Below are 20,619 nucleotides of genomic sequence, written 5' to 3'. Positions count from 1 at the left end.
AATGCCTATGAAATGCATGGGACTACTAGTTCCGTGCATTTCAATTTTGGCCAATGGTTGCCCAACACTTGCACGGACTAGTAGTCCCGTGCAAGTCATGGGCAGCCAGCCGCCAAACTATCTGCTTAAAACACGGGACTAGCAGTCCTGTGTTTTAAGCAGAAAGTCCGCGAGCTGGCTAGGAATTTCATGGGACTACTAGTCCTGTGAAATTCTTGACAGCTGCTAATCACATGGTTAACATCCACCAAATACATAGGATTATTGGTCTCGTATACTTAGAAAATTCCCCTCCTACAAAATCGACCATTTTCGCCGGACGTGGGCTACATACGATCGATTTTGCTCATATTTTTTGAATAGGGTCGATTTAGCTAATATTATTGTAAAAGAGGTTGTTTTCAAAAATTTGTCCTAAATACTAGCAGTTGCTAGTTAATGATGCAAGTGATGATGTTAATAAGCATTTTTTGTCCCATTGTCTTGTCCTTCTTTGTCCTTTTCCATTGGTACCTTTGTTAACAGGGAGAATCGGAATCTAAATATATTCCATAAAAGGAGAAGCAAATTTTTGCTGCCGCCGGCGATGGCGAAAAATCTTCTCTTTTTCTTCTCAGCGGCGGGCCGCCGCCCTACTGGCTATCCTCTTGAACCCCTCATGTAATCCTGGAAAAGAGCGAACTTGCCCTACTTTTTTTTCCTTTCATTGGGGCTAAAGATTGTTTCTTTTCAACTGCAGGGAGCATTTTGAGTAGTAGGAGCTCTAGGGTTTCAGCTGACCTTGTAGTGGTGAATGCTACTATATACACCAGCGACGCTGACTTTCCCTTTGCTGAAGCCATGGCGATCCGTGGCGGCCGAATTCTTCGTGTTGGGAATTTTTCTTCAGTTCAGGTGTTTGTTTTGGATATTAAGGTTTTTTTTTGGGGTTGATTGAAATAGTTTTTTGGGGTGGTTTGAAATTGGAGCTGATCTTTCCAGTGTTAAAACGTGAATATTTATGGATAGTGTTGAATTCAGTCATGAAGCTGATGGTGGACGCTGACTTACCAACAAAATGGTTGACCTGCAATATGGAATCTATATTTCGAATTCTGCAAGGACTTTTTAGTTTCGTGAAATAATTCTTTCAAAGTAATGAAACTTGAGGAGAGATGCAAGTTCACAAAACTGAGACCTTTCATCTAATGATTTCTTCTACTTTATGTTCTTCTTGGAAATATTTGTTCATTAGGTTCGTTGTGTGGGATTTCCCTCATCTAACTTGTGTTTTAAATTCTTGTGAGTAATTTGTTTCATGTCTTCAAATGCAGGAGCTCATAGGCCAGGGAACTGAAAAGTTAGATCTTCAGGGGAAAGTTGTGGTGCCAGGGTTTATCGATTCGCATGTGCATTTAATAGCTGGTGGATTGCAGGTAGTATTATGTCGTTTATATTCATCGCGAGCCTTTTACCTGGTTATCATCTATAGCGATTACAGGCACCATGCTATTGTAGTTTTCATGCCGGGCTTTTTGTTTCCATGTAAAAGAAGTATTACGTCTCTCATTTTGTGTCGGAACAAAGCTGTATATGCTTGAAATTTAAGCTCTTTGATAGACTGTTCGAAATTTTTTGGTAAAACATATCTTATTCCAGCATATCCTAATAATCAGAATTGCATGTTAAAGTTCTTGGTATTTCGTCATCTTTTTGCTTATTTTCTGTGATTTCATTAGCTCTCTGAATGGTTTTCATTGTGTTCCCCTGGTAAATGGATGTTATTCATGTATTTGCTGTAGACTTGTACTGCAAGTCTGCAACTATACTTTTCCTGTTCTTAGATCAAGTTAAATATGCAGGAAACTAAATACTACCTATGAATATGTTTACTTTGCATTATGGGGCTCTAAATTGCTAACTGAAAGTTCAGATGGGGCGAGTGGAACTTCGAGATGTCAAAAGCCAAGAAGATTTTGTACAGAAAGTCAAAGAAGCTGTTAGAGGTTTGCTTTATCATTTAATACTTCTAATATAAAGACAACTTTGTCAATCATTTCCCATTTGTTTTTAGTTTCCGAAACACCTTATTTGATCAAAATTTATTGACAGTGCTTTCATGAAAATAGTTATTTCAGACTTTCAGTTATCCATAAATCATGTGGTGCCTTCATCGCCGCAGCTCATATGGATATACACATCCAATTTTTTTGGAAGATGGAACTAATATTGGTTGTCGTCGTTCCTACCAATGTTAAATGCAAACATTCCCACTCATTTTCTTTACTAGAAAAGTTCCCTTTATACGTATGATGACTCCAGTAACCTCGATAGTAAATCACAATCAGGCTTCTGAGTGAGGAACCAGGATTAAAAACCAAAGTGTATGTTTGATGTAAAAATGCCAAGATCTTATGTATGCAGTAGAATAGTGTTATTTGAGCGTGCTCCTGAGGGTCTTTAGTTGTCGTATCTTTGACTGTAATACCACATACTTTGGTGGTGGTTGTTAAATGCTAATGCATGCATCTTAATATCTCTTTCCTCGGGGAATGCAAAGGATAATAAAGGTAGTATATAACGATGCACGTGAACAGTGAATTGAAAAATCCCTTTTTCTTGGTAAAATTTTATAGGCAAGTGTGCTTGGAGAGATTAGTGCTAAAATGGATAATCTTTTTGAAAGTCATCGTGTTATATTAACTAGTGTGCACCCCGTGCAAAGCACGGCGTCCCCTTTTTTCATGCTACAGTAACAATGGGCTATAACTGCATTTTTTTGTTATGCTACAGTATCTCGCCTCTGCTACAGTAACATTTTTTGAAAATGTTACGGTATCTCGTTACACCACAGTAATAGTTTTTGAAAACGCTACAGCACCTCGCTGCACTACAGGAATATTTTTGGAAATATTACATACCGTGTGTTATAGTAATAACGCTACAGTAATTTACTGTGGCATTTATTGTGGCATGAATAGTGAATCTTGGATACTTCCTTTGTTATGGAGGAATAGATTAGTCTGAATAGGCAACGTATGAACTATAATTGTATCCTCTCGACTAGAGATTCACACTTGACCTTAACTAATTTAAAACTCTATGCTGGCCAGTTTCTCTATGCCTGCCTTAGCGTGCTGTTTGCTAGAGATACATGTAGTTAGCTTAAGTATCATACTCTCATTCTGAAGTGTATGCCAACTTTAGATTGTAACTAGCCACAATTTTTACTGCAAATTCTGTTAAACTGCAAACGATTTGGTATTTGTTAGCCACAAATTTGAACTGCAAATTCTTTTAAACTGCAAACTATTTCTTATTTGTATAATTATCTGAACAAATTAGTTTATAACTAAATCCTGTTAAAAGATGATAAATAATGATAATTGGGAACTTCAAGCGAATGGAAAATACATAAATATGGTCCCTAAAGTTACTTATTATTGCAAAAATAAAATGAGAACATATAGATGCATCTTTAGAAGCATATGTGGATGGGCACTCCTTCAAGATGACTCTGGAATCCATCCAAAGCTTCTTGGTTACCCTTCCAGTACATTTAAAAGCCTTTCACGACTCCCAACCCTATATCTACTACTTGGTACATTTTCCACTTTGTTTCTTTTCCCCAGTTGAGGATATGGGTTTTGGAAGCTATGGGTGTCCCTGTTTTAGATACTGGTAGGGGTGAGAATGTGTCAGATTATTGGTCAGATCATTGTCACGGCCCCAATTTCCTCGAGAACATTGGAGCCAGACTAAACCTGCTAGCAAAAATACTACAAAGATATACTTTTATCAAATAACCAACAAATTTATCTCATCATCAAATTCCTCAACAATTATCCTCAATAATCCAAAAGTCAATATTAATCAAACTAAATGAGATAAATAAATGGGCCTCAACTTGAAATAATATTCAACCTAAAAGATACATTCTCATTCTTACAAATTCGTCCCAAATTCATCTAACGAAATTTGTTATCCTTCACCTTAAAAATAAAAGAATCCGCAATTTATTCCTTACTGCCTCCCAAGGATTTGGAAATCATCAACTCCACCCAATCCCGAGTCTTTGAAAAAGGTGAAATAAACACAGTGACTTCACAATTCAACAAATGGATGAGTCTATATATTATTCACTGGTTTTTCAAAAACTAAATATATGAACCATCATAAGTCAAAAGTAATGTAAACAGGTCTATATACAAGAGAATTATCGCCAATAAATTATTCTACCATTCTTGGTGCCACGAGTAAAAAATAATATTTCACGCAATTGGAAAAGTAATCTAACCATGTCTCAATGCAGTCAACAATTCATACTTTGGTTGACTTGGTAAACCCCATGATTATTAAGCCCATGGTTCTGGGATGGTGAGACCCAACTTTAGGCTCATATTGCTAAATAAAAACCTCATAGAGGCACATTGAGTCCACCGTGATTTACTAATTTCTCCTGCATATACCGTTATATATTAACATTGAGAAGCAGATGTTTTCAATAAATGAACAAAGTTCATATAACTAAATACTTTATAAAACAAAATGCCAAAGGTAAGCCAATAGCGAGAATCAAGCCACATATGCATCTCAACCTGATACTGTATGGAGAGCACACGATCATCATCAAAGAAATGAACTGAATATTTGTGTCATCACAAAACACGATCAAACCAAAAGTTGTTACTTGAGTAAAATCATATAAGGACGATGTACTTAATCATAGAAAATCTTCACATATACATATGATAAACTTTTAGATAAAAATACACAACACGTAATTCGTAAATTCATCACTTATTGGAGATCAAGCAATAGTCAGAATACCATTCACAATGCCTCCTCAGAGTCACTAGGAGCCCCTAAAGAATAAACCTAATTAATTATTAATACTAGTATAACACTATCATAGAATTGCTATACAAAGAAATATATTAAAAGCTACCAGACTGGTACTCAAACAATTATATCACTCCATCTAACTTAGTATATAAACTATTTGGTCTGCAGCTTTGTTTTGTGGAACGTCCTACAAATGGACAAGATCTGGGAGTCATATACATTGGAGAAGAAATAAAACAAAGTTTAGAATTAAAGTTGCAGAAACATGCTGCACCTCTTGGTAGTTTTCAAAGGATATTCCAAACCAAGCTAGCTTCGCTCATGGAACAAGCTTGAAACCATGCTATCTCTGGTCAAAGATTTGGTTTGAAAGCCAAATCCCTCAAACGATATTAAAATTAAAACATCACATTCATATTAATCTAAGATAGAATTATACCTTGATCAATGTTCTCGACCCAAACACCTCGTCTGCCTTTAACGCCCTAGGTTTTCTTTTTCACCTGACATTGCTTGTTTCAGAGAAGAGTACGTGAGAAACAGATATAGAGGCAGTGAGAGAAGATTATGTAGGATAGGATTTCCTATATTTAAGGTTTAAATGGGTAGGATTTCCTATATTTAAGGATTAAATGGGTAGGATTTCCTATATTTAAGGTTTAATTTGCAACTATCCCCCTTTGTTAATCTGTAATTGCTCATGCTATTATGTTTACTATTAATATATACATAAGAACCCTCAAATAAATAATAGTTACAAACTAAATAAAACTAACTCAATATCTTTAATAGTTGCTCAAATAATTTATATTCCACTATATTTGTTATCAACAGAAAATTAGGGTTATTACTTATTACAACAAGATCCACTAGCAGATCATTAATAGTATGTGTAATTCACTTCCTGATCCAAACACACCAAGAGACTAGAATCTACTTGCTGATCCAAGTCTATCAGCAAAACTAGAATCCTCTGAAGGATCTAATAATTTATTCAATTCAGATTTGTGGTACAATTTTAAGGATCCAAACCCAAAATATGAATCTCATCCAGGAAGATCACTAGACAATTGGATCCCTGTTGGCACTCCTAAACATAAAAAATAATTCTTTAGATTTACCTTTCTTATTAGTGGTCTTCTTCTAATCCGATTTGGGTGAAGTTTTCTTTTGTTGTAGTGTTTTTGTGTCATTTTCCGATGTTGGTAATTAATGTCTAATTTTACAGTTCTGCAGATTTTATTCAAGTAAAATGTTCATGGTGTAGTTTCAGCCTGTTATTTTTCATTCCACTTCCCATTTTTGACCCTGTTCATGGTGTAGTTTCAGCCTGTTATATTTCAATACTTCTGTTGTACTTCGGCAATGCAGTTTGATAATTTCAATTTCGAATCACATAAAGCATTGCAAATTTGAAATGTTTACTCTTAATGTTGTTTTTAATTGAGTTCTTCCCTCAATTAAGATGGAATAACAACTGGAAAGCTGATTAGATTCACCAAGTTCTGATTTGATTTTTATCATCTTATTTATATATCGGAGGCATGTTTGTCTGTCAAGAATAGTTGTCCTGTTTAGCAATCTGCCAATGCTTTCTCATATTCTATGTTCATTTTTATCTTGTAGTGGGAGCTTACTTGAATTTATATCAATGGCAGATAAAACTCCTGGTGAATGGGTATTAGGTCATGGATGGAACAATGATATTTGGGGAGCTTTACCTAGTGCTTCTTGGATAGATGAGATTACACATGACAACCCTGTATTAAGTCATACTGTAATCTTGTATAAATTAGTCTTAAGAAGTTGTGTGTAAGTTTGAACAGGGATATTTTTAGCATGCAGGTTTGGTTATCTCGTATGGATGGTCATATGGGAGTTGCCAATTCACTAGCACTGAAGATTGCTGGAATCACTAATATTACAAAAGATCCAGTTGGTGGCTCCATTCTAAGAACTATGGATGGAGGTGAATTTCTAAGCAGTCCCGAAACTTGAGTACACTTATTTTCATAATTGATTTGAGATGAGTATACGGTAGATGCTTATTGTCATTGTTAGAGTTAGACATTCCAGTAATTTAATGTTAGCATATTTAAATATATTATTAATATAAATAGATACCCAAGCATTGTATTTTTTAGGCTTAACTTAGTTACATGACAAGGTTTATTTCTCAGTAAGTATTGTACAAGGTTACTTTTTAGAAAGTTATGTTGCACCAGCACTTAAACATGCATGAAGCTGTTTTTTGTATCTTGCATGTTTAATCAAATGATTAGATTTCAATTTTAGCTGTAAATATGGCAGTTATAATCTAAGCTATGTGGACATTGCATCTGGGCTCCTATATCTGCATCTGATACTTTTCGTATCCGTGTCCATGGCTGACACTCCTTGGACACTTTTTGAATATATACGTACATTTATTCAGTCTTGTACTCAATTACATAATACATGTTTTAATTGAGAATATACCAAAGTATGATTTTAAAGGATCAATTGAGTATCTAGTTCAAGAACGAGCAGTGTTTTAATTTATAATCTGTTCAATAAGAAACATAAAAATGTTATAGGGATTTTAGTTCTCATAACATGTGAATGGGTAAAAGCACATGTTTGAGTGTCGATATTAACGATCAACACCGTTCATTATGATCTATGTATCCAAAACTTCATGGAGATCGAAAATGTCACATAGATAAGATATGTTTAGTTTATACATCTAGTGACCTAAAAATGAATGGTTTGTAACGATCTAAAATGCCCACTATTTTGAGTTGCTTGAATTATAGGATAGAAAATCCCAATACACATGATATTTGATCCACACTCATTTGATGACATGTAGATCAATGAGTGTGGATCAAATATCATGTGTCTTGGGATTTTCTATCCTATAATTCAAGCAATTCAGGCATTTTAGATCGTTACAAACCATTCATTTCTAGGACACTAGATGTATAAACTAGAAATATCTTATCTATGTGACATTTTCGATCTCCATGAAGGTCTAGGACACTAGATGTATAAACTAGAAATATCTTATCTATGCGACATTTTCGATCTCCATGAAGTTTTGGATGCATAGATCATAATGAACGGTGTTGATCGTTAATATCGACGCTCAAACATGTACTTTTACAGGTGGGTGTAACTAAGTTTGTTACACCCTAGGTGTATTGTAACCCAACCCTATATATATACATATATGTATATATATGCACACACACATACATATAGTCATGTCACCGTATCCTACATTTTACAAATTTGCTGTGTCCCGTATCCGCACCCGTGTTCATGCCCCCACTCGTACTTGTGCAACATAGGTTACAATATTTCAGTAAATGCACCATTATGAATCTAGGTTGTTTTATAGCCGTACCTGCAAAAGGGCTGGCATACAAAATGGGAAACTGGACATGCATTTGCTTGCTCGTAATTTATAAATAAAACAAAAGCTTTTACTGTTTACTTATTCTAATGCACTTATATGAAAGTGCACGTTGGAGCAACATGACACTTTCAGAGTCGGGTTGATCCAATGTGTAGTTTTGTAATCTCTTTTGGTGATTTTCCTGGCTCATTGTTTTCATCATCTTTGTAGAACCTACTGGAGTGCTGGTTGATTCAGCGATGAAACTTGTACTTGATGTGATTCCTGAGGTCTCAGTTAGTGAGAGGAGAAATGCACTGTTAAAGGCGAGCAAATATGCACTGAAGAAGGGAGTGACAACAGTAGTTGATGTAGGAAGATATATTCCTGGTACACCAGTAGATCATCCTTGGCAAGATCTTTCAGGTTCAAGTTATCATTGCTTCTTGAAGTTATTATTTCGATGTACTATTGATAATCTTTTATTACTTCTGTTATTCAATGTATTATTGGTAATCAATTGTTTAATATATATCTAACATTTGTTTATGCCTTTTGTCTCTTTGCCGACATGTAATATCACTATTTTCCAGATGTTTATATGTGGGCTGATTCCGCTGGTAAAATGCTGATCCGAGTGTGCTTATTCTTTCCAATGCAGTCATGGTCTCGTCTAGCTGTAAGTTCATGATGAAAAACCTTCAGTTAGCTGTAGTATGGTGTTTAAGTTTCATGTTTTAAGAAACAATGTGTCCGGATAAATATCTTAGATATTTTAAGTTCATATCGAAATCATTTAATGCGAAAGTTACGAAACAGAACTTAGTTTAAATGTTTAACTTCTACATTTTGGCAGATCGTATTTGATAAACAGCGTTCCAATCTGAACTGCTATGTGTTAAAACAGGATAAAAAAACTATGTTTGAAGTGCATTGAGTTAGTTATTGTTCGTTTAATGGAAAGTAACTTTCAGGTAGCATTTGAATTATCCCTTATTGGCTGTCAATTGTGTTTAAATTTTATGCCGTAAGAAACCAAGTATCCAGATTCCAGATAAATATCATAGATGTTTTAAGTTCATATTAAGGCATTTGCGCTAAAGAATAGAACCAACTTTATTAAGTTCTACCTTTTGCAGATCGTATTTGATAAACTGAGTTATAACCTGAGCTCCTATTTGTTAAAACAGGAAACATTAAAAAAACTTATATTCAAAGTGCCTTGTGTTAGTTATTTTTCATTTAATGGAAAGTAGCTTTCACATAGCATTTGCATTATTCCTTCTTGAATGCCAATATATTTCTTTCAAAATTACATGTACAAGCTCCGGTTAAGCTTATTAGAATCGTCTGCAGATCTTTTCCATTAAAATGGCTTCCGCTATATAACACAATGCTCCATGAAAGTTTTGACAACAGAAATCAACCTCCTTAAATAAGGTACATAGTAATGACTAATTAACTCTTGCTACCAGTGCAGATGTTGTTTACCAATACATATATGTGTGTAGTTAGTTCCTTTATAGGTTCTTGTTCTATAAAGATAAAATGTAATATTACCTGTAGTCAATGTGCTTTATTTTAGGGTTTTTTTAGAAACCACCTTAAAATAGGGTAATTATACAGAAATCACCTTTGAATTTCATTTTATATAAACCATCTGTGAAGTGGGTTTGTGTTGCAAGCAACCACCTTCCAGTCAGATTTTCGCAAAGAAAAAAAATAAGCTTAAAATATTCACCCTCAAGATACACAACTTGTATCCTAACAAGGCCTAAACAATAACAAAATGAGTCACATACCTTTAATTTAAGTTTTTAAAGGGTATTTTTGGGTTTCTAGTGAAATTCGACTGGGAGGTGGTTGATTGCAACACAGGCTTACTTTAAGGTGTTTATGTATGAATTGACATTCAAAGGTGGTCTCTATATAGTTACCCTATTTTAAAGCTGGGTTCTAGGGAAAAAAAACCTTTATTTTCTGATGAATTTTCTGATGATGAGTTGTATTGTAACTGTGATTTGTTTTGTTGCATTCCTCAACACCTACATATCTTTATAATACTTTTTCTTCAAATTATTAAATATTTTAGGAATTTCGTGAAAAGAAAGGATCATCCTTAAGTCAGTGGATTTATTTGGGTGGTGTCAAAGCTTTTGCTGATGGGTCCTTGGGTTCCAACAGTGCACTCTTCCATGAGGTGATATAATCCTTAGAAAAGAATGTATCTCAGTTCATTTCTATTGTATATTGAAACAATGTGTCTTAGTTCAATTCTATGGTATATTGTTAAACTTTTAATATTTTTTTTCTGAATGTATTTATTGTGGTGTAGTCTTAAATCTGTATTTTTAAGTTATCGATGGAAAGTAACATGCTATCAAGATCAAACAGATACTTGAAAACCAAAAAAACCCATAGTTGTCTTGATTCTGCTAAAAGCAAAATATCAGCTCAATTTCTCTTTACCTAATATATTGTTTGCATGAATTCGTTGATTTCACTAGTAATAGATTTAACAAAAAAAGATTACAATACACTAACTTGTCTCAAATCATTTTTCACAAACATGATAAAGATTAAAATTTTGTTAAACTGGAATTACCATCACATACTAAGTTCTTATATTTATGTCACATGTAAATTCTAATCTAGCTCATAGATGATACTATGATAGTATTTTCTTTTTAATGATTTTTTAGTTTGACTTCATCAATTGACAATGGTATATATATTTGTATATTTGTGCTGCCATTTGTGATTCATGTAAAGTAAGGAAGTTGGTTTACATTAATCTTTGATATGTTTATGTATGAAATAAAAGAGGCTTTTGTTCGTGATTAATTATGAGGAGATTTACCGGCTATCTCCATGTCAGTAAACTATCACCACAGTGGCCATTGGTTCAGGTGTTGTGCAGTGCCAATAAAGGAGACTCAAACCTTTAACCTTGAAGAAGGTGATGAAAACTATAGGCGAATGCCTGATTCTCCAACTCTTACACAACTTGTGAATTATTAGAATATTTTTATTCTTCTTCACAGGGAAAAATAATGTCCGTTGTACAGATGATGATTTCTTGAAGTCATAACTAGCTTGCATTGAATTTAAACGAGCAATTGAATTCATAAGATCCCTGTAAAGAAGATATTATTAAACTTACTATTGTTTTTTAAAACTTTATGTTTTGGCAGTCTTTTCCCTCTAAAGTCTAGTCTTCGGTGTATAAGTAGAAGCAAATACATATTTATACATGCATTGTGAATAATTTGTTTATGAATGAAACGTATTTGAGACCACATGCCCGAGGATGTTTGGCACATGCATTGACATTTTCAGCACAGGTTGGTTTCACGATAAAAGTCTCCATGCTAAATGTTTCTTGTTTTCACTATGAGTCATCTATGAGAGTTAATACTGTCAAATGTTAGACCTGGCTTCCATTGCTTACACTAAATGGATGTCCATGGAACTGTTGTGCTAAAATTATTCTGACATGAAATGTTTCTTTTCTTCATTTCAATAGAATAAGGTGGTAACCCAGTAACCATTGTGCCAGTTATACTAATCAAATAAGTTGATCTTTACTCCTTCAAACATGACACATTCTCTTTATATTTGGTTTTCATATACATCGTTGGAGAGCCCATGAAACTGTTTTCACTCTACCTATAGTTTCACATTTTTCTTATCTAACTTCATATATGTTTGATATTTAAGATTCATATAGGACTGACAGAAATCCTTCTTTCTGATGACCAACTGCAGCCTTATGAAGACGACCCTCACAATTATGGTTTGAGAGTGACTGATTTTGACTGGCTTCTCAATGCAACACTAGCATCAGATAGATCTGGACTTCAGGTAATATCTTATATAAAATGTATTTCTTCTCTTTTCTATTAGCTAAAAATCTTGCCCACCATTACAAACTTATGATAATATTATTCAGGTTGCAATTCATGCAATAGGAGATAAAGCAAACGACGTAGTGCTAGATTTGTTTGATACAGTTGCATCTTCTAATGGAGTTAGAGATCGCAGGTTCAGGGTAATATTATGTATCCTTTCTGAAATTTCTTATTGCATTAAAATACAAGAGGTTCTAATGGAGACACTCTTTTATGTAAGAATGTATACTTGAAATAGTACTTCTATTACTAAAGAGAAATGGTATCACAGGTAGAACATGCACAGCATCTGATGCCAGGATCAATAATCCGTTTTGGTCAGCAAGGGGTCATTGCTTCAGTACAGGTAAATTTGACTACCCAGGTTGTTTTTTTTTCTCATTCTGTTATTATGGTCAAATGATTCATGTCCATAATGTGTCACTATGAAGTAAAAGTTAACTGCAGGACATTGATATTGCAATTTTATATATAGGTCCATTAGTAACTAAGATCTCCAAGATCTTCGTAAACTCAATTGTAAGTTACTAGAGCTATGATCAGCTGAACCTTGCTTCACTGATTTTTGTTGCCACCTTAGAAGGCTTTTGTTTAAGATCACGCAATGGGACCTTTGTGTTTCTTTAGAAAATAAATAGCACAAATTTCTGAACTTGTGTGAAGTTTTTGTTCTATGTGAATGTCCTTGTTGCTATAAACAACTCACATGCTTGTGGTTTATTGGCAGCCTGATCACCTATTAGATGATGCTGGCTCTGCTGAGAAGAAGATTGGCATTGCTAGAGCTCAAAAGGGGTCATATTTATTTCAATCTCTCTTGGCTGGGAAGGCACATTTGAGTTTTGGCTCTGATTGGCCAGTGAGTATTACATTATTTAAATTACTCGTTTTTTAAATTATTATAGATGATTAATTATCATCATCATAACCAGCAACTGTTTTAAAAGGTTGCAGATATCAATCCATTAAGATCGATCCAAACTGCAATTACCAGAGTGCCACCGGGATGGGAAACTGCCTGGATTCCAACTGAGCGTGTTGGCTTGCTTGATGCTCTAAATGCGTAAGCTTTCAAATAGCTTATAATGCTTCTCAACATGATAAATTTTCTTTATGATTTTACTGATTCGAAGAATTGCACAATATATACAGACATCTGTGATCTGACAGTGCCTGTTCTGGTAAAGTTTCTAGTATTACGAGAAAATATCTTGATGCTAGTGTGATATCGGGGTTTTTTTTTTGGAAAAAGACCTTTTTTGCTAAATAATTAGCAAAATAGACCGTTTTGCTAATTATTAGCAAAAACGACCGAGGTCGGTTTTGCTAAACCGGGTGTTCGAAACATACGAGATTACTAGTCCCGTATGTTTAGTCCCCATTAATCTCCTACTAAATCACCCCAAATGGGACTAGTAGTCCCGTAGATTCTACTAAATCTCATCCGCCTGCACAATCCACGACAACATCTCCCAATTAATAAACAAGAGAGGGAGTAATCAATCTTCCCCAGGAAGTTCCCACCGCCTCCTCCCCTTTCCTTTCCTCATCAAACAAACCATAAACCCTCTCTCCCTCTCTCTCAATGGGAAGTTCAAACCCTAGAAATCGCAGGCGCCAGCGAGGCGACGAGGATGCCACCTCCGACTTCCCGCACAATCCACGACAACATCAAATCATCCAACATCCTCCTCCGCTCCGATCCCGACTCCACCGCCCTCTCCGACTTCGCCCTCTACCCTCTCTTCTCCACCTCCTCCCCTCCCAACAGCGTCGCCGGATACCGTGCCCCAGAGGTCCTCGAAACCCGTCGACCGACCCTCAAGTTCGACATCTACAGCTTCGGTCTTGTGTTGCTAGAGCTATTGACCGGTAAGGACCCGAACCAGGCCTCATTGGGGGAGGAAGGGATCGATTTGCCGAGATGGGTGTAGTCGGTGGTGAGGGAGGAGTGGACGACGGAGGTGTTCGATGTTGAATTGATGAGGTTTCAGAATATTGAGGAGGAGATGGTGCAGTTGTTGCAGGTGGCGATGATGTTTGTGCCGAACCAGAGTCTACGGGACTACTAGTCCCGTAGATTTTGGGGTGATTTAGTAGGAGATTAATGACGATTAAACATACGAGACTAGTAGTCCCGTATGTTTCGAACACCCAGTTTAGCAAAACCGACCTCTTTTTGGTCTGTTGGCCAAAAAGAGATCGTTTTTGCTAAAGAATTAGCAAAACGGTCTGTTTTGCTAATTATTTAGCAAAAAAGGTCTTTTTTAAAAAAAAACCGTGTGATATCTCATTCTAAAAGCTCAAGCAACTGTAGTTTTCTACTGTGGACTGAATATTAGGTTTAATTTACTATACACTTCTAATGCTTCATAAACTATTTTATTAGGCACTTAGGCCCCCTAAACTCGGGACATTCTTTTTTCGCCCTTATTTGGAGAGTAATTTGGTGTGTTTTTTTCAGTTGACATTAAGACAATGGGTAATTTATTGTAATGTAACCTAACAGTTTAGGGCGTATAAGTAGTTGTACCGTTAAAGTACATGCACACATCTACAACTAACCATAAATATTATTATTATTATTATTTTCCATATAATAATCTTTTTATCTATTGCTGCAAACAACTTAACAAGTTTGGTTCAAATATGGCAGGCATACTACATCAGCTGCGTATGCTTGCTTCCTTGATCACGAACTCGGCAGTCTATCCCCAGGAAAATACGCGGATTTCATAGTACTGGATGCTACTTCATGGAATGAATTTGCAGAACAAGACGTAACAAGAAGAACTGTCGAGGCCACTTATGTGAGTGGTGTTCTGGCTTACCCATGAAATCTCAATGCGTTTCAAGATGGTTTGATTGATATATGTATTCATTGTACACAGATGTATAGATTGTTGTACTATACATAATTATACTATCCTGTAGTATTGATGACTATATTATGTTGCATCTTGTTTTTCCATATTATAAAGAGAAATACTGCAGCTCAAAATCTAAAAAAAAAATTCCCTTGAATTTATGACTTTAGTTGTGTTAGATATCCATGGCAGGGCAAATAACCTTTTCTTGGAGTCGCTTTTGTAAAGAGATCTTTTTCTGTTGCTATTGTCTATCCAATTTTGTGCGCTTCTGTAATTTATGATTACTGTGAACTTGTTAGTATTTTCGATTAAGTTGTTGCATCCTTTAGACTTGTAGCGCTGCAGGTTCATGCTATTCAATCTGGAACAAACCGTGAGAATGAGTGTGATACATAGTACATGGAAATGATATGATAGTAGATATTTCATAAGACTCAAGAGACTACAGGTATGCAATCATTCATAACCAGTATAGTGTAGAGGTGTGGATTATCCTAAGCTTATTTGCACTTAAATGATGCCAACGTGCAATTTTCATACAATATATGTGCAGTGCAAATACTATATTTTGCATTCGTAAGGAAAAGAATACAATCTCAAAAAATGCAGTGCAGAAATTTTTCCTCAACAACACATCCTATTTTATCATAATCAACAAATACGAGCACCTACGCCCCAGCACAAAAGGAGGGAAAATTAAAATATTCAACAAGATTTAGCTTAACAATCAACAAGCACCCAAACAAAAGGAAACTTTCAGAAGATAGAAAATAGCAGCTCGCTGTAACCTACCTTTCGCATGATTTAGTAAAAAAAAAAATTATTATGACCAAAACCATGAAAGTAACACCTAGACTCTAACAAGTTCTTTCAACCTTAAGATGAACAAGTAAACAAATCTGACACAATGACATCCAGGCCCAACAGTCTTTTCTAATAAATTAAGTTTACATTAAACTCCTGATCATCATGAAAGAGCTTTTTGAACCTCAGCAGTAACCTCTTTAGGGGGTTTCTCAGCATGAAGCTCTGCCACAATGCCCTTCTTGGTATAGTAATCAATGACCTGCAATGGCAAAGCAATACAATAATCATATCATGCAAACGATATTTGAGGGACTCTCAGATATAAGTATGTAACAAAGTGGAGTAATTGGATATATGCCCAGAGTATCCTATGCTATGAAGATATGTAACATGCCAGGAGCTCAGTGGAAGTCTCACTAGACTTTTTTATTTCCCTTTTAATTATTTATATCGTTAATTGGCTTGAATAATGCTGTCCCACAAAGATTGCATACTGCTAAGTACCACTTCACCCGGAAGTCATGGACCATAGACTTGTTGGCAAACCAAATGTCAATGTCAATGTCAATATCCAGTTTTTATTTCTACATCATGTTGGTATTACAACAGAGGGTGCGAATTTGGATCTAATGTTGAAATTGTCTTCCAATTATTTATTAAGTGGGTTTAGTAGTCTTGTATTTCTTGGTTGGGTTGTTTTTTTAAATGTGTTTTCATTGACAGGTTCCTTTTTTTTCTCTTCCATTTTGAGTGTACATACCTGTTGATGTTGGCTATTACCTTTTTGTACGCTTTTGAATTTGTGTTTTCATTGACTGCAAGTAGACTATCTATCTTTTGATTTGAAATTTTGCATTGTAGTTGGATTCAACTACAACCAACCAAAGTCTAAGATGTTCTTGCATGAAAATACTTGTGTGAACAACAAAAAAAAAGTGATATTAAACATCTCGAGTAAACCCCTTATGGATTTTAAGATTAGGTTTCTTCTGCCTGTAATACTTCCTCAACATTTCAGGATTCTGACTCGCATAAATTTTCAAGTACAAAACAGCAAAGATACTGTGTTGACCTGAATAACGAGGATTAAAAAGATTTTGAGCACAAAAAAATAAAGGGGGGAAGTTAAAATGATGAAAATCCACTTGAGTCTTAGAGGGCATGTGGTGGCAAGAAGTTTAAGGACAAAAGTGTAAGAAAGCAGGATGGGAGCATGAAAACAACTACCAGAGAACTAATAAAAATAATAAGCAAAAGTGCTTATATCTGTCTGAAAACAAGAAACATAGAAGTGTCTGTCAAAAGAAATGGGAGGTCCGCGTATGGGATGTATTGAACAGTAAGAAAAGCAAACCATGTAACAAAAGGAAAAGTAGAGCCCATTTAAGCATCTACTAAAAGAACTAATATCTTAGAGGACAGGTGGTGGCGAGAAGTTTAAGGATAAAAATGGAAGAAAGCAGAGCACACTAACAACTAGCATGAAACTGACAACAACAAGCAAAGGTTCTTATGTCTGCCTAAATAAAGGAATTATAGACATAATTCGTGTCAAGGATATGGGAGGTCAGTTGCACAGGATGTATTGAACAGTATGGAAAAAGACACAATTAATGAATGGAAAAGTAGACTCCCATCTGTTGAAAAGAATTTCGTTGCAGTTAGAAGCAGTGAGAATGGATATAATAGTCACAAATCTAGTTAAGTGGAAAAAGGAAGCAGCATACAGGTTCTGTTTGCCTGTGGAAAGCCTCTAGCCTTGATTTAAGAACAGCAGCTGTGTCATCTTTCCTTTGGATCAGGGGCTCTCCAGTAACCTATAAAAGAGAAAATGAAGTATATAAGAAAGAGAAGTAAGCAATGAAAGGGTAGCATATTAGTTTCCCCAGGACCATTAAAATCATAGAAGCATCTAGCTCATGCTTATACAAAGAAGGTGGCTATGTAAATTGGTACAGCTTCAGTTACACAAAAACAAGGAGCATAAAAAGAGTTAACAAAAACAAACAACGTCAACCAGAAGCAGTAATGAACTTCCTTCACTTACATCATCAATTTCAGGAATCTTTGGTGGTGCAAATTTTGAATGGTAACTCCGCCCGCTAGGCAGATGGATCCAACGACCAGTGATTCTCTCTTCCAAGATGGTATCATCAATTGCAAAGTTGAGCACCTTGTCAACCTTTACACCCTTCTTCTGCAACATGTCATCTAGCTGTGACCAGGAATGACAAACTATTAAATAAAAACTAGATGCAGAAAGCAATTCAAGACGTATTTCAACATATACAACATCTATCATCTGTACAAATTTAGCATTATGAAAGAGAGAATGTTATAACCTTTTCGGCTTGAACAACTGTCCGTGGGAATCCGTCAAGGATGAAACCCTTTTGACATGAGGGTTTTTTCATAGCTTCATCGATTATTCCAACAACCAAGTCATCAGACACAAGCTCTCCCTAAAAAGAAAATGAAGGAAAACAAAAGCAGTTCAGACTAAATCTTAGCACAAGCAACTGCAACATCAAACTAAGCACCTTATCCATGGCCTCTTTAGCTTTAACCCCTAAAGGAGTCTTAGCAGCAACAGCAGCTCTTAACATATCTCCAGTTGCCAAATGGCACAAACAATACTCGTCCTTTATAATGGGTGACTGTGTACCCTTCCCAGATCCAGGAGGACCTGCAATACTAAATATTCAGTAACAGGAAGAAGGATGTTTCCACTAGGTTAATTGCAGAAACCCTTGTTGACCATCACCAAACTTAGCCCTTCTTGTATAATCATTTTCTGCATTGGCAACCATTTCATGCAATGGAATTTTCTGTCTACAGGTCATGTTACAGGCGGAATGGGTCAGATTAACATAACCAACTTCTGCCTAGCAAGACAGGAGACCTAACCCCATTATCTGTAAGGGACTAAGTGCAAGAAAATGATAGCATATGGTGACTAAGGGCGTGTCTGGTTATGAATGGTTGGAGTTACAAGTGTACTTACAAGATCATGCTTCAATTCCTATTGTTGGAATAATAACCAATTTGAACTTAGTAGTAACTTCTCTGTTTTTAAAGCATGTTGCTTTCTACCAACTATTTGGATTTGCAACAACATCCAACCAAACGGGTTCCTTAGAGTTTGAATGTAGTTCAAAACTTCAACCAGAAACTCTTAACTGTCAAGTAGGTGATAGTAAGGGGGGCTTTTTGCATTTCCATTTTATTTTCTATGCTTTTAAAATGTTTGACTTAAAAAATTCAACGTGTACAGATGGTGGTTCCTATTAAGTCCAATCCCATATTTTAAATTAAAAACTCAAAAGTGTGATAGAGATGACATTGGATTCTAACTACTGACCAAAAAAAAAATCCCCTCTTTTCTTATACTTTACGAATTTTTTCCTTCATTTTTTCGATTTTAAATGTTTAGTCTGAGCGTGTACAGCTGGCGATTCCTAGTACTGGTTTAGAAATGAAAAACAAATAATGTGATCAGAACAGGCAAAGTGATCCTTGATTAAGCTCAAATTCAGATCGATATGTTGAACAGTATCATCAAAATACCACCTTTAAGAGGTTAGTGCACGAAGAATGGCAATCCTCTCATGTTACAATTGCAAACTAAACCCTCAAAATCCAGAGATTCAAAAACCCTAGCAACTCAAACATAACTTCAGGCAATTCCCAAATCCTACAGATCTTGTCCCAAAAAAAAAAAGAAAAAAAAAGTGTACCGATGAGGATGAGGCGCTTATCGGGTTTGGATTGGCATTTCATCCGACGGAGGAGCTCCGTCATCAGATCCACCGACGGAACATCCGCAAGATCCACGCCTCCATTGCTCGCCATTCTTCTCTCCTCCTCTTTCTTCTTCTTCTTCTTTCTTCAGATCTATCTTTTTTCAAACCCTAATCTCAAATAGAGACGACGGAATTTTTACGAGCGGGGGTGGAAGTGGATCGGGTACGAGGTTGGACCCAGACCCTACCCGAAATGACTTTGGGTATAATTAAATATAAGGGGTTAATTTCAGAAACCCCCTGAATTATGAAGAGTTTTGCAGATAACCCCCCATAAACTTTAAAAAAAAAGGAAAAAGAAAAAGAAAATCACATTTAACCTCCCTGTCTTACAAAACCCCGTGAGCCTTAAACTTTTCACTGTTTATAACAAATGGCTAAATTGGGAGTTTTTCCTCGCAATGACATTTTAGTTACTTGGTAGGTGATGCTTGTAAATTTGTCTCCCAATTACTGATATTGGACAAATCTACCTCTCATTTCCAATGATCTCAAGATGTTATTATCTTTTGATAACGGTTAAACACTTTTATGAACTATAATTCGAGACCTACTAAAGTACCCAGTGATCAAATCAATTGGGTTAATGATGCATCAAATGAATGTTTATTGCCATACTCCTTGTCTGTGAATAACTGATGTGGGGCTATTAATAGAGTTAAGGTATCACATTTATCATTTGGATTACAGGACTTAGAGACCGTATCATGATTTAAAGAGTAGACATTATACTTTGATGTGCTATTAATGCAATAAAACTTGATCTATTGTTTACTTACTCCACTAAGAGAGCTATTGAGATCATTTTGGTATGAGCTGTTAATGAGATAATAATCACTAAAGAACTCAAGTAATTACATTTTGCACTACAAAATGAGCTAATTATAGTTCACTTGCCATCATTTTGGTTAAAATGCAAGGAGGCCCCTAATACATACTCATCGCAAAGCCTCAAATCTATGACGTATCAAGTAACTAGAAATGTAAGTAACTAGAAATGTGGGTTGAAATAAAAATACGAGGAG

The 20,619-nt window shown here is 35.5% G+C and overlaps 2 protein-coding genes across 4 annotated transcripts; one reads left to right on the top strand and one right to left on the bottom strand.

Annotated features, from left to right (window-relative positions):
- On the top strand, positions 530–15,025 carry LOC109842655 (putative amidohydrolase YtcJ). Of its 3 annotated transcripts, XM_020411499.1 has the most exons (15): positions 530–660; positions 740–894; positions 1,314–1,415; positions 1,913–1,985; positions 6,483–6,586; positions 6,670–6,793; positions 8,435–8,629; positions 8,797–8,882; positions 10,296–10,403; positions 11,972–12,067; positions 12,156–12,254; positions 12,386–12,460; positions 12,842–12,973; positions 13,062–13,177; positions 14,771–15,025. In XM_020411499.1, exons 2-15 carry the CDS (start codon positions 841–843, stop codon positions 14,949–14,951), a joined length of 1,545 nt encoding a protein of 514 aa, XP_020267088.1. In that variant the 5' UTR covers positions 530–660; positions 740–840; the 3' UTR covers positions 14,952–15,025. The 3 variants fall into 3 exon arrangements, with proteins under 3 accessions (XP_020267088.1, XP_020267089.1, XP_020267090.1); XM_020411500.1 differs by lacking the exons at positions 530–660; positions 740–894 and adding an exon at positions 1,069–1,234 and having other exon boundaries at positions 1,842–1,985; XM_020411501.1 differs by lacking the exons at positions 530–660; positions 740–894; positions 1,314–1,415; positions 1,913–1,985 and having other exon boundaries at positions 6,663–6,793.
- LOC109843332 (adenylate kinase 4-like) lies at positions 15,945–19,719 on the bottom strand. Its single transcript, XM_020412264.1, has 6 exons — positions 19,529–19,719; positions 18,332–18,477; positions 18,134–18,253; positions 17,839–18,006; positions 17,519–17,608; positions 15,945–16,050 (listed from the first exon to the last, which is right to left on the bottom strand). The coding sequence occupies exons 1-6, from the start codon at positions 19,641–19,643 to the stop codon at positions 15,952–15,954; spliced, it is 738 nt and encodes a 245-aa protein (XP_020267853.1). The 5' UTR covers positions 19,644–19,719; the 3' UTR covers positions 15,945–15,951.

This window comes from Asparagus officinalis, chromosome 5 (genome assembly GCF_001876935.1).
Source record: "Asparagus officinalis chromosome 5, Aspof.V1, whole genome shotgun sequence".
Lineage (NCBI taxonomy): Eukaryota > Viridiplantae > Streptophyta > Magnoliopsida > Asparagales > Asparagaceae > Asparagus > Asparagus officinalis.
The sequence above is the reverse complement of the archived record's forward strand: the minus strand, read 5'-3'. Positions and strand labels throughout refer to the sequence as shown.